At 43.5% G+C, this 12857-nt stretch overlaps 1 protein-coding gene across 3 annotated transcripts in view; it reads right to left on the bottom strand.

The window, feature by feature from the left end:
- TEX14 (testis expressed 14, intercellular bridge forming factor) overlaps positions 1-12857 on the bottom strand; it is an 87489-nt gene that overhangs the window by 38025 nt on the left and 36607 nt on the right. For all 3 annotated transcript variants that reach the window (XM_053569098.1, XM_053569099.1, XM_053569100.1), the window contains exons 10-13: positions 5768-5919; positions 4748-4938; positions 4133-4283; positions 1789-2579 (exon numbers count right to left, since the gene is read on the bottom strand). In XM_053569098.1, the coding sequence (XP_053425073.1) occupies positions 1789-2579; positions 4133-4283; positions 4748-4938; positions 5768-5919 (1285 nt within the window). The remainder of the gene's footprint in view (positions 1-1788; positions 2580-4132; positions 4284-4747; positions 4939-5767; positions 5920-12857) is intronic.

The raw sequence follows: 12857 nt of genomic DNA, 5'->3' as shown, positions 1-12857 counted from the left end.
CTCTCCTACCCAACCCCTATCTTGGTAACACCACTGGACCTTGGGAAGGTCAAGTCACTGAGACTGAATTTCTCACTCTTTTAAATGACAGGGTTGATCCATGTCTGAGGGATCTTCAATTCTAAAATCCTATGATTCAGGCCGGCACAATGCCTCATGTCTGTACTCCTAGCTAGCACTCTGGAAAGTCGAGGTGGGCGGATTGTCTGAGCTCACAGGTTCGACACCAACATGAGCAAGAGTGAGATGCCATCTCTGAAAAAAAAAACAGACGGGCGTTGTGGCAAGCGCCTGCAGTCCCAGCTACTTGGCAGGCTGAGACAAGATAATCACTTGAGCCCTAGAGTTTGAGGTTGCTGTGAGCTATGACACCACAGCACTGTCTCAAAAAAATAAAAATTCAGGGCGGCGCCTGTGGCTCAGTTGGTGGGGCACTGGCCCCATATACCGAGGGTGGCGGGTTCAAACCCAGCCCCGGCCAAACTGCAACCAAAAAATAGCTGGGCGTTGTGGTGGGCGCCTGTAGTCCCAGCTACTCGGGAGGCTGAGGCAAGAGAATCACTTAAGCCCAGGAGTTGGAGGTTGCTGTGAGCTGTGTGAGGCCACGGCACTCTACAGAGGGCCATAAAGTGAGACTCTGTCTCTACAAAAAAAAAATAAATAAATAAATAAAAATTATTTCTGTCTCAAAACATAAAATATAATTCTATGATTCAAGAGGCAGCCAGTTCTCTACATGTGAAGTTGTTCAACTCATTCATGCACTCATTCTTTCAATGACCATGTCAGGTACCATGCTAGGTGCCAGGACATAGAATGAGCAAGGCCTGGGCCCTGCCCTTAAGGAGTTCAAAGAGGAACCACTCTGAAAGCTCCAGAAGCCTCAAGCTACAACTCCCAGTTGGCTCCCCTGGTGTCTGTTCACCTCCTCTAAGGTGTCTTCTTTGACCACCAGGTCCCTTGGTCCCCCACTGGTGTTTCAGCTACTTCCAAGCAGAGCTTATGAATTATTCATCATCATATCCTAGAGACTAATATAGCCTCTGCCTTTATAAATATTTGTTAAGTGAATGAATAAGCAACTTAGGATGTAAAATTGCCAATACTTGATTGGTTTAACTATAAAACAACATTTTTTTTAATATATATAGAGCCTCACTTTGTTACCCTCAGTAGACTGCTGTGGAGTCTTAACTGACAGCAACCTCAAACTCTTGGGCTCAAGTGATTCTCTTGCTTCAGCCTCCTGAGTAGTTGGGACTATAGGCGCCCGCCACAATGCCCACCTATTTATTAGAGACGGGCTCTCACTCTGGCTCAGGCTGGTCTTGAACCCATGAGCTCAGGCAATCCACCCACCTCGGCATCCCAGAGTGCTAGGATTATAGGCATGAGCCACGGCACCTGGCCAAAACAATAATTTCTTATGGTTCAATCTGATGCATATGAATTTACAGAGCAGAACATGGGCTTTGTGTGACATTTGGAGTGGGAGATAAAGAGAATCTAACTTAAAATTCCATCCTAGAGGACTTATTTCCCAGCTAAGCAGACCTTGCTTCAAGCTGGTTGCGTTTACGTGTCAGTCCCTGCAGCCAGGCTGGAACAACATTGAACCTGATTTTCAAGTCCTGCTTAGGCTGCCCCGTTTCCCACTTAGGTTACCTGGTGGCTTGTCTCTGACTTATCCCCTGTGCTTTCTTCAGAGACTTGGATGAAAGGTTTCCAGCCACAACCACCTTTTTTCCTGGACCTTTTGCCAAAATGTCCTCCTTGCAAGTCTCTCACTGTTCTCGGAAACCTCTCTAGGATTGGACAATTGACTCTGATGTCTGGCTGCTGGGCCCCCGACTGCTGCACAACAGGAGGAATGTAACTTGAAGCTGGAGGACCCAGGGCTGAAGGCAAATTGTAGACATTTGCAAACTCTCTTGAAGTAGCCCACAAAGACCTCTGCTCTTCCTGTTCCTTCTGTATCATCTCAAGTTTATTTATTTTCTGTTGGGTATTCTTCAGCAAATTGGCATTCTGGTGCATTAATGTCTGTGCAATCTTTAGATTGAGCACACACTTACTGATGTACTCCTCAGTCATGGACCTATTGTTCACACTGCCCTTGGATTCTCTAGTCGGCTCAGGTAGACTGAGTGAACTAAACGAACCATTTTGCTGGTCCCAGTCCTCAAAAGAGAGCTCTGTGTCAGCTTCTGAAGAGCTCCCGTCCTCATCACAAAAACAGCATGCCTCTCTCTCCATTTTATCCAACTCTTCTTCCATGGACTTCAGTTCATCTGCCTGGTTTGGTCTATTCCCCTCAAGAAATGAAGCTGCTCCTGGAAGCTCATCCTCTTTGTCATCTCCCAAGTTCAGGCAGCCTGAGTAGATTTCATTGATTTCAAAGCTGCAGAGGCTTGCATGACTTAGGCTGGGGCTGCTGGCCTCTTCTGCCACAAATGGATCAGAAGGAATGTCTTGATTCTGAGTCTCCTTGGCAACCAGACTGGGACCTGGGGGCTGAGGATTTAGTATTCCTTTCTCAATGGGAGAAAAGTGACTCCTTGGTGAATGAGGCTGACTGCCTGTTGAAAAGAATAGCAGCACACAACTGATTAAAGTGATCACATTCAAAACTAATCAGACTCGGCTTAAGCAAGAGGATAAGAACACACAAAAGAAAGCTTTTTATTTTCCCACTCCCTTCCCAGTTGTGTGGGGGGGGGTTGTTTGTTTGTTTGTTTTTTTGAGACAGAGTCTCACTTTGTCCACTTTGTCACCCTGGGTAGAGTGTCATGGCATCACAGCTCACAGCAACCTCCAGCTCTTGGGCTTAGGCAATTCTCTTGCCTCAGCCTCCCGAGTAGCTGGGACTATAGGCACCCGCCACAACACTCGGCTATTATGTTGTTGCAGTTTGGCTGGGGCGGGGTTCAAACCCACCACCCTCAGTATGTGGGGCTGGCACCCTACCCACTGAGCCATAGGCACTGCCCTGTGGTAGTATTTTTAACCTGGGTGAAGGTTCCCATTTTAACATGGGATGAGGCAGAAATTTTGGGCAGGGAGTCAAACCCTGGGGGAAACATTCTAAGCTTCATTTAAAGTATGCCCAGACATGCAGAACTGTCAGGACGTGCAAATTATAGGCCCTTGAATCTTAAAGACCATATTCATAGCTTTCTTTACACACACAAGGGTTTGACTATTTATGTCAAAGTTGTGCTTTTAGTACCATCTGATAAAAGAAGCTGAAATACTGCCCAAGAAACCACTGCATCCTGGGAGGGACAAATAACTCAAAATATAACACCAGGACTGACCACCCACAACCCCTGCAGAGAATAGGATAAAGAAGTGATGGGCCAGTCTGGAGGCCTCCAGCCATGTCAAAATGAAAGCCACAGAGAACGGATGTTTGGCTAGAAGTGGAAGGGTTGCGTTCCAGCTCTGTAACAAGCTGTGAACCTGAACAAGTCACAAGCTCCTAAACCTTAGTTTTCTCATCTGTAATATGAGGGCATTAAGACTGATGATTGCAAGGTCCTTTCTACCTCCAAATTTCATGGTTTGCAAAAAAACTAAAAAGCAGTGAAAGCTGGGTGTTGTGGTGTATGCTTGTAACCCAGCTATTCAACTCCTGTTTGACCCAGGAGTTCAAGACCAGCCTGGGCAGCACAGTGAAACCCTATCTCAAGGGAAAAAAAAGAAAGAAAAAGTAGAAAAAAAGTTGGAAGGAAAAACTAAAATGCTAACAAATTTTTTCTAGAATGGAGAATTAGAATGGTAAGTAATTTTATTCTTTCTAGTTTTTCAAATTTTCTATAAAAACCATTAGTAGTTTTCAATTTAAAAATAATTTTTACTTGTGAAGGAACTAGATAAATTCTAAAGACTAATGATGCTAGCAATAAGCTCACTGCTACTATTTAGTTCTGGATCCATGCCAGATATATATGGAGCCCAAAAAGTTTAACTTAGTTATTTTAAGGATCTTGATTTTTTTCCCCTAAGGCATCTAGCTTTTCCCAGCATTAAGTTTTATGTCCAATTTGGAGTAGGCAATTAGTTGCAGATTATGTGACCCTAGAAGAAAATTGTGTCAAAGTGATGTTTAACCTCTGAGTTAAGATCATACCTGTTTCCTTTAGCTCTTTGATTTCCAAGTCAGGGATTGCTTTTGGATATTCTGAAGTCAGTCCTAGATAGACACTGAGATCAGGATGGAGTTTGTATCTTTGCACCCTGGGGCCCTCAGTTGGCTGAGTCCTCTGGGCTCCAATAAAATCCTGTAACACAGGAAACAGCGTCAAGGACATGTCACAGTCATCTGAATGTCACTGGCATTTTAGAAAACAACTGAGGTACCAGATAAACTCCCTCTTACTCCTGTTGGGCAGGCTGGCTATAGTCCTAATTGGCTAATTTATTGTTATTATCAGTATCTTGAAGGCAATAGTAATAGCTACCATTCACTGCATCTCTATGTGCCTGCAGTGTGGCCCTACTATGTGTTGGACCTCCCCTATTCCCCTCCTCAATTTCCTGCTGCTCTCATCAAGTAATGGAGTTAGAAAAAAGGAAAAAAGAAGTTAAGGAGTTGGGCTTTTCTCAGGAACATAGAAACAGTATAATAAAATGAGGATTTCCAAAAATTCTCATAACTTGGATCTCTAGTTTCTCTTGGTCTCTTACTCCATACTCTCCTGAGATGGGTAAGTAGAAATAAACTCTCAACAACTTCAGGGCTTGCCTTTAAGTCATTCTTCAGAATATACCGGATATCTTGAAGGTTCATAGTTCGGTCTTTCTGCTTGACTTGGATGCCTGACTTAACAATGTCATAGTAAGGTTTCGGAAGCCTGACATCAGCTTCCAAATAATTTCCCAAGACTACAGCTTCTTTAATAACTGATCCATCTAAGCCATTCCAGGGTATGTTGTCTGTAAGGAAAAAGTCATAGGAAGGAAGGAGAAACCAGGAGGTAGAGAGGGGGGGAAAAAATGAAATGAGATGAAGCTGCGTAACCTCAGTCAAGTCACTTAACCCCTTGAATCATTAATTTCTTTTGTAGAAAAGTACCTGGAAGCCCAATTACAAACAAAAAGCCACTTTATCCATTTACCAGGGAAATCCCTGCCACAAAGATAGGAAATAGCAGTGTCAGCATCATGTATAAAAGGGCTCCCTGTTGGCAGACCTGTTTAATAGCATTAGGCTAGGTAGTGAATGCATTCATTTCATAGAAGTTTATAAACATGAAAGGCAGCTCACTCAATGAATGTGGTTTTATTCTGTGTGTCCTTCTCTTGAAGGATTCCTTCTGCCTTCAGATGTGACCACTTCCTTCACATTAGAGTCCTATGGTTTGGAAGGGCATCCATTTCTTTCAAGCGACACTGTTTATATATCTACTGGTCACTGGGTATGTTTAATTTCATAACTACTTCTTAGAGGGCAGTCTTTTCCCCTCATTTACATGTCCTTAAGGGATACGTCACAGAGATTCTAGGTATTGACAATATTCAATATAAAAACTTGCTTAGATTAAATAAATTATCAATGACATGCAGTTGGGTGGGCCTTGATGAGTCTTAAAGAAGAGTTAAAAAGATTTCTGGGAGATTACCTTTCATAAGCATAAAAAGATTTCCTTGAATAAATTTCTCTTTTCTAAGTCCTACATTTTCAAAAAATTTCATAATTTCTGAGAGGGGAAAAATATGACCTAAGAATAAGGACTCTGTTCAACCATTAATGATCTTGATCTACCTGTTAAAATCTCCTGTATAATCATAGAAAAACTGTAGATGTCCGACTTCACTGTGGCTGCCTTCTGTAAGATAACTTCTGGTGCAGCCCAGGTGTACAGCTGGGTAGGGAGGGGTACTCGAGTCAGGTCCCTGTGCACGCCTCCATCCTGGCTATAGAAAAAAACACACAAGGCACACTCATGCCTTAAAGGGTCTTTTGATTACCACACAGTCCATTTGTAAAATATCTGCCTCTGAAGACTCATAACATCCTTGAGCTTCTAGAAACCCAGCTAGACACTGAGCTAACCTACATTGCCTCAGAAGTGTTTCAGCATCTTACCTGCCCAGGCCTTCTCCCACCCCTACCTGGTCGCTCTCCTGCTCACTCACTCAAGTCACAGGGGCCTTCTTTCAGTTTCTCCAATGTGCCAAGCACATTACCACTTAAAGTCTTTGCACACCAGCCCGGCATGCTCTGCCCACAGACCCTAAAGCAACTAGCTGCTTCTTTTGATTGAGGTATTAGTTTGAAAGTCACCTCCTCAGTGAGGCCTTCTCTGACTATCTAATCTAAAATAGTCCTGTTTTATTGGCTTCAGAGCACTTATCTAAATTTATTGTTCATTTATTTAGTTTATTATCAGTCTGCCTTCTACCAGACACTCAGCTCTATAAGAGCAGGCACCTTATCTTTATTCACTAAATGCCTGACCTTACACCCAGGGCCTTGATGCTTGCTGGTTTTTTTTTTTTTTTTTTTTTTTGCAGTTTTTGGCCAGGGCTGGCTTTGAAACCGCCACCTCTGGTATATGGGGCAGGCACCCTACTCCTTGAGCCACAGGCGCTGCCTGATGCTTGCTATTGAATAAATGAATGTAATAATCTTTTGAGAACAATTCCCACACCATCTATTTTCACCAAAGCCACCCGACACTTCTCCAACTCCTCATGATCGCTGCTGCTTCTTCTGTTTTTTTGTTTTGTTTTGTTTTTTTGAGACAAAGACTTACTCTGTCTCAAAGACTTACTCTGGCTGGAATGTGGTGGCACAATAATAGCTCACTGCAGCCTCAAGCCTTCAACTCCTAAACTCAAGCAATCCTCCTGCCTCAGCCTCCTGAGTAGCTGTAACTACAGGTACATACCACCACACCCAGCCAGTTTTTCTTTTCTGTTTTCAGAGACAGGTTTTCAATGTGTTTCTAGGCTGGTCTTGAACTCTCAACCCCAAGCAATCCTCCTACCTCAGCCTCCCAAAGTACTGGGATTACAAGTGTGAGCCACTGTACCTGCCCCTCGTGATTGTTTCTTTTCTGAACACCCACCCGCCCTCTTGGGAATGGGCCCTCTCAATTTGGCACTCAAAGGTTCACTCACTTGAATAACTCATCTTCCCAACCAGACTGCCTAAGGCTAAGTCAGAGCATCCTAAATGTCTTCTGGGCCAACAAGAGTCCTCAGAGTGAAGTCAGAGCTGATTTCTGCCCACACCTGTCACAAGAATCAAATGAGATCATAGATGTGGAAACACGTCATGAGCAATAAACCACTCCACTGAGTAAGGAATTAGTATGAGCATAATAGGAGGCATTCAATAAAGACTTGATGACCACTGCTTATAAGTTTTCAAAAAGAAAGTGATATAGAGTTGTTTTGCTGATCTGGCATAGGATAGATTTCGGAGGACACAGAGCTTCTGAATCTTTGAGCAAACTCCCTAAATGTTTTTGTTTTTCTCCCTAAATCAGCGGTTCTCAGCCTGTGGGTCACAACCCACAGGAACTGTATTAAAGAGCCAGGGCATTAGGAAGTTTGAGAACCACTGCCCTAAATGTTTTTCTAGTCAACCTTTTGATAGATGGCAGTGAGTTCAAGAAGTCATGAAGTTATAAAAGCTAGTACTGACTTTTAGTTATCCTGATGAATAGTTAGATGTGATGTGAACAGTGTGGATATGCATGCAAATTTAATTACACATATTTATATATGTAATGTATAAATTTAATATATTGTATACACATCACATAATTATGTTAAATATAAATGATATCATCATCACAGAAAACACAATGTAATGTTTTATTGTCAGATAAATTCTGAGAACCTAGCATGATTGGCTATCCAAGCAGGGGGTACAATTCTTAAAGAGAAAAACTGTTCTCAGGACTCTCAGGATTATCTAAAGCCCTGGCAAAGGACAAGTCACTTATAAACAGGATTTAAGTTCTTTCTCTTCCTTTTTTTTTTTTTTTTGAGACACAGCCTCAAGCTGTCGTCCTGGATGGAGTGCTGTGGCATCACAGCTCATAGCAACCTCAAACTCTTGGGCTTAAGCGATCCTCTTGCCTCAGCCTCCCAAGTAGCTGGAACTACAGGCACCCGCCAAAACGCCCGGCTATTTTTTTTTTTTATAATTGTCATTGTTGTTTGGTGGGTCCAGGCTGGATTCCAACCTGCCAACTCCGATGTATGTGGCTGGTGCTTGAGCTACAGGCACAGAGCCAGTCCTTTCTCTTCTACTTCCTCCCACCTTCCACAAGTACAATCCCTTTTTCATTCTCTATTAAAGCTAGCTGGAGGTAGGGGACTTCTTTTATAGCTATTACTCCAGGACAGTTATTTTTCTAGGCTTCATCTTTGACATCATCAAAATTACATTTGGCTGGGCTCGGCGCCTATGGTTCAAGCGGCTAAGGAGCCAGCCACATACATCTGAGTTGGGTTCGAATCCAGCCCGGCCGCCAAACACTAATGACAGCTGCAACCAAAAAAAGCCGGGCCATGTGGCAGGCACCTATAGTCCCAGCTACTTGGGAAGCAGAGACAGGAGAATCGCTTGAGCCCAGAAGTTGGAGGTTGCTGTGAGCTGTGATGCCACAGCACTCTACCCAAGGTGACAGCTTGAGGCTCTGTCTCAAAAAAAAACAAAACAAAATTACATTTGGCTGAAGCTACGTGACACCATTTACGAGGTCAGTTCCAGCTCTAAACATTCCATTAAGAAGGAGTTGAAGGGTTGGAGAAACTGTTGCATCGCTTTTACACCAAGACATGAAATGCTATCCTTCACAATGACATTCAACCTACAGACATGCCAAAATCCCAAAACTACAGATGTTGGTGTGGATGCGGAGAGAAGGGAACACTTCTACACTGCTGGTGGGAATACAAGCTAATACAACCTTTTTGGAAAGAAGTTTGGAGAACACTCAAGGAACTAAAAGTAGACCTACCATTCAAAACTGCAATTACTCTACCCAGTAATCCATATACCCAGAAGATCAAAAATTACTTTACAACAAAGAAATCAGTACCAGAATGTTCACTGCAGCCCTATTATAATAGCCAAGACACAGAAATAGCCCAAGTGCCCACTGACCCATGAATGGATTAACAAATTGTGGTATACACGTATACCATGGAATACTATGCAGCCATAAAAAAGATGGATAGTTCACATCTTTTATGTTTACCTGGATGGAGCTGGAACATATTCTTAGTAAAGTGTCTCAAGAATGGATTAAAAAATTATCCAATGTACTCAACACTACTGTGAAATCAATATATAACCACCTACACACTCGTACGAATGGTAAAACGTAACTATAGTCCCGAAAGTAGAAGGGAAGAGGAGAGAGAGTAGAAGGGAGGGGGACATGGGAGGAAGGAGGGCATTTGGGGGTACCTCACCTAATGTGCATGATACAATGGTACATTCCAAAACTATTAAGAAATGAGTATAATTGTGATGGATTGATGGATGTGTTACTTAATTCAATATAAGCATTTCACATTGTATATCAAAGCAGTACCCTAAACCCCATAAATGCATCAATGTACAAAGTTATGATTTAATAAAAAACAATTTTAAAAAAACAGACAGACATGTCAAATACAGTTTTACCAAAAGTAAATGTAGAGGCTTAGCGCCCGCAGCACATTGACTATGGTGCCAGCCACATACACTGAGGGTGGCGGGTTCAAAGCTGGCCTGGGCCAGCTGGACAACAGTAACAACAGTAACAGGTGTGGTGGGCACCGGTAGTCCCGCCTACTTGGGAGGCTGAAGCAAGAGAATTGCTTAAGCCCAAGAGTTTGAGGTTTCTGTGAGCTATGACACCACGACACTCTACTGAGGGTGACACAGTGAAACTGTCTCAAAAAAAATTTTTTTAATTAAAAAAATGGGCGGGGCATGGTGGCTCACGCCTGTGATCCTAGCACTCTGGGAGGCAGAGGCGGGTGGATTGCCTGAGCTCATAGGTTAGAGACCAGCCTGAGCCAGAGTGAGAGCCCGTCTCTAAAAATAGCCAGGCATTGTGGCGGGCACCTGTAGTCTCAGCTACTTGGGAGGCTGAGGCAAGAGAATCACTTAAGCCCAAGAGTTTGTGGTTGCTGTGATCTGTGATGCCATGGCACTCTACCAAGGGTGACACAGTGAGACTCTGCCTCAAAAAAAAAAAAAAAAAAAAACAGTAGAAATAAAGGCTATTTTGGGTTCTTGAATAATCAACTCATATCATCAGCTTTCAAAGAAGGGTACACTGTTACAGTGATAGGCTTAGTGGGCCTAGGCTAAGACAGAAAGGTGTCAGGCCTAGGCTATAATGGAAAAATACCAGTTAACTCCTGGCCAATTTCCGGACTGCAAACTTTCAAATGAAATGAAGTAAGTTTAGTTCACTCCCAAGATAAATGAGAAAGTACTAATTGATTTCTTACTTCTAGTTCATTCTCAGTTTCTTGCTTGGCTAACTCCCTGGGAAACAGACCGGGAGGTAAACTAAGATGTATGGAGGGAAATACTGAAACTAAGATGTATAGGAGGAAAATATTAAAAGATGTATGACGTATAACTAACTAACCACAAAATTCTGCTTCTGTACAATGCTTGCTTGCTATCCCGCCCAAATGCACTTGAACAGCCTGCATGCCAACCAGGGTGCAGACCAAGCCTTAAAAACCCAACTTCTTAAGCACTCAGGGCTGCTCTCAGAAACCCCATGTTGGGACACTGAGGCAATTGCTGGCCAGCTCTTCAATAAAGGAACTCTGCTAAGAATTCAGCTTGTTTGGCAGTGTGGTCTTTGTGGAACTCCTGGGTACAACAACAAAAGCAGCTGCTTGCTGACTGACCAGCCCATAGGCATACTCACACGTTCCTACATACCCAGTACCTTTTGATTTCTTAGTAGTACTCACAGACCCTGATTACCTTCTACTATCTCACTTGGCCAGCTGTCAATCCCCACCCTCTGTGAATTTCACTTCTTTTCCTTCTATTTTGGCTCTTTGGTCACCACCAGCCCCTGTCCCATGGCCTCCTAGTTGATCTTCCCAAACTCAAACTCCAATCCAGCCTGCTCCTATATCCTGAAGGCATCCACTTCCACCTGATTCTAGCCCCAGTTGTATCTGTAACCAACTAAGTGGGCAACTTCATAACATTCCTTCACCCTTCTGGGCCTCAGTTTCCTCATCTACAAGAGGACAGGGTTGGGTAGGGCTCTCCATTTCACTCAGAGATTCTCACTTCATTGGAGAGCAAAGTAGAAGAAACTGTTATGCCTCCATTATAACAGCAGATGGCACGCCATAACTGACAAACAGTTTGGATTCTGTCACAGCCTTCCTGAAAACCCTCTGGTGTTACCAATAACAAAAAACTCCAAACCCCTTAACTTTCACTACTCCTGAACACTCAGCCAAAGCAGTCAACCCTGCTCTCAACTACCTCAAGTTTTTCCTTCATCTAGACTCATCCAATCATTTAAGAAACATTTACTGAGCAATTACAGTGTGGCAGGCTCTGAGCTAGTGATGAACCTACATCTAGTGGGCCCAACTTGCTTGTACAGAAATGACTGAGGGATATGTGTGAGAGCAATACGGAAAGTGCCTCAGTAAATGAGGGCATTAGTGCACCTTCATGGGGTGGGTGTATGATAGGAGGCTGTGTCTGAATTGAGTTTAAAAAAACTAAAGAGAGCCCAGCACAGTAACTCATTCCTGTTAACCCCAGCACTTTGGGAGGCCAAGGCCAGGAGGTACTTGAGGCCAGGAGTTTGAGACTACTCTAGACATATTAGCAAGACTCCATGTCCACAAAAAAATTTAAAAATTAGCCAGGCACAGTGGTATGTCTATACTCCCAGCTACTTGGGAGGCTGACAGAAGGATTGCTTGAGCCCAGGAGTCTGAGGATGAAGTAAGCTATGTGATATCATTGCACTCTAGCCTGGGTAACAGAATGAGAACCTGTCCTTTTAAAAAAGAAAAAAAGGACCAAAAAAGACACTTGGAGCAACATTATGAAAGGGCATGGGCTGAAAGTGGCTTTGAATGGCTAGGAGGATGTGGGGGCAGTCAGCAGGGTGATTCTGCAGGTAGAGCCCCACCTTTTATTCTCTGCAAAGGTACCTAGACTTAATCTTGTAGGCAATGAGAAGCTCCTGAACGGTTTTAACTCACATTGAGAATGGACTATATGTGAGGTGAATAGCTCAACTGGCCTCTGCCTGTTCCCAAGTAGAAACCTGCAGCAGTTCACCATACCCTAATGGCACACCTATTCTCCTGCCCCATCGCAGCCCCTTCTCCAAACACAGAAGCCAGAAGGTTCTTATTTTCTTAACCTATAAATTATCCATGATACCATAATGCTCAAAACAATATCCCAGGCTCAGGACCCATAGCTCAGTGGTTAGGACAACGGCCACATGCACCAGGACTGGTGGGTTCGAACCCAGACAGGGCCTGCTAAACAACAATAACAACAAAACAGGCAGGCGTTGTGGCAGGTGCCTGTAGTCCCAGCTACTGAGAGGCTGAGGCAAGAGAATCATTTGAGCCTAAGAGTTTGAGGTTGCTATGAGCTGAGATGTCATCGCACTCTACTAAGGGCGACAAAATCATACTTTGTCTCAAAAAACAAAAACAAAAAACAACATCCAGGTGTTCTCAGGATGAAATTCAAAACTCCTCACCAGGGCCCACAAGGCCAAACACAATCCAGCCCCTGCCCTCCTTTCCAGGCAGGGGATAACAGGCACTCAAAGTCTGGGGAAGTGAGTCTTTCATTGATTCAAAAAACATACTGGTGGCTC

This window comes from Nycticebus coucang, chromosome 18, assembly GCF_027406575.1.
Source record: "Nycticebus coucang isolate mNycCou1 chromosome 18, mNycCou1.pri, whole genome shotgun sequence".
Classification (NCBI taxonomy): Eukaryota; Metazoa; Chordata; class Mammalia; order Primates; family Lorisidae; genus Nycticebus; species Nycticebus coucang.
Note: the sequence above shows the minus strand (reverse complement) of the source record. Positions and strands in the feature narration are given on the sequence as shown.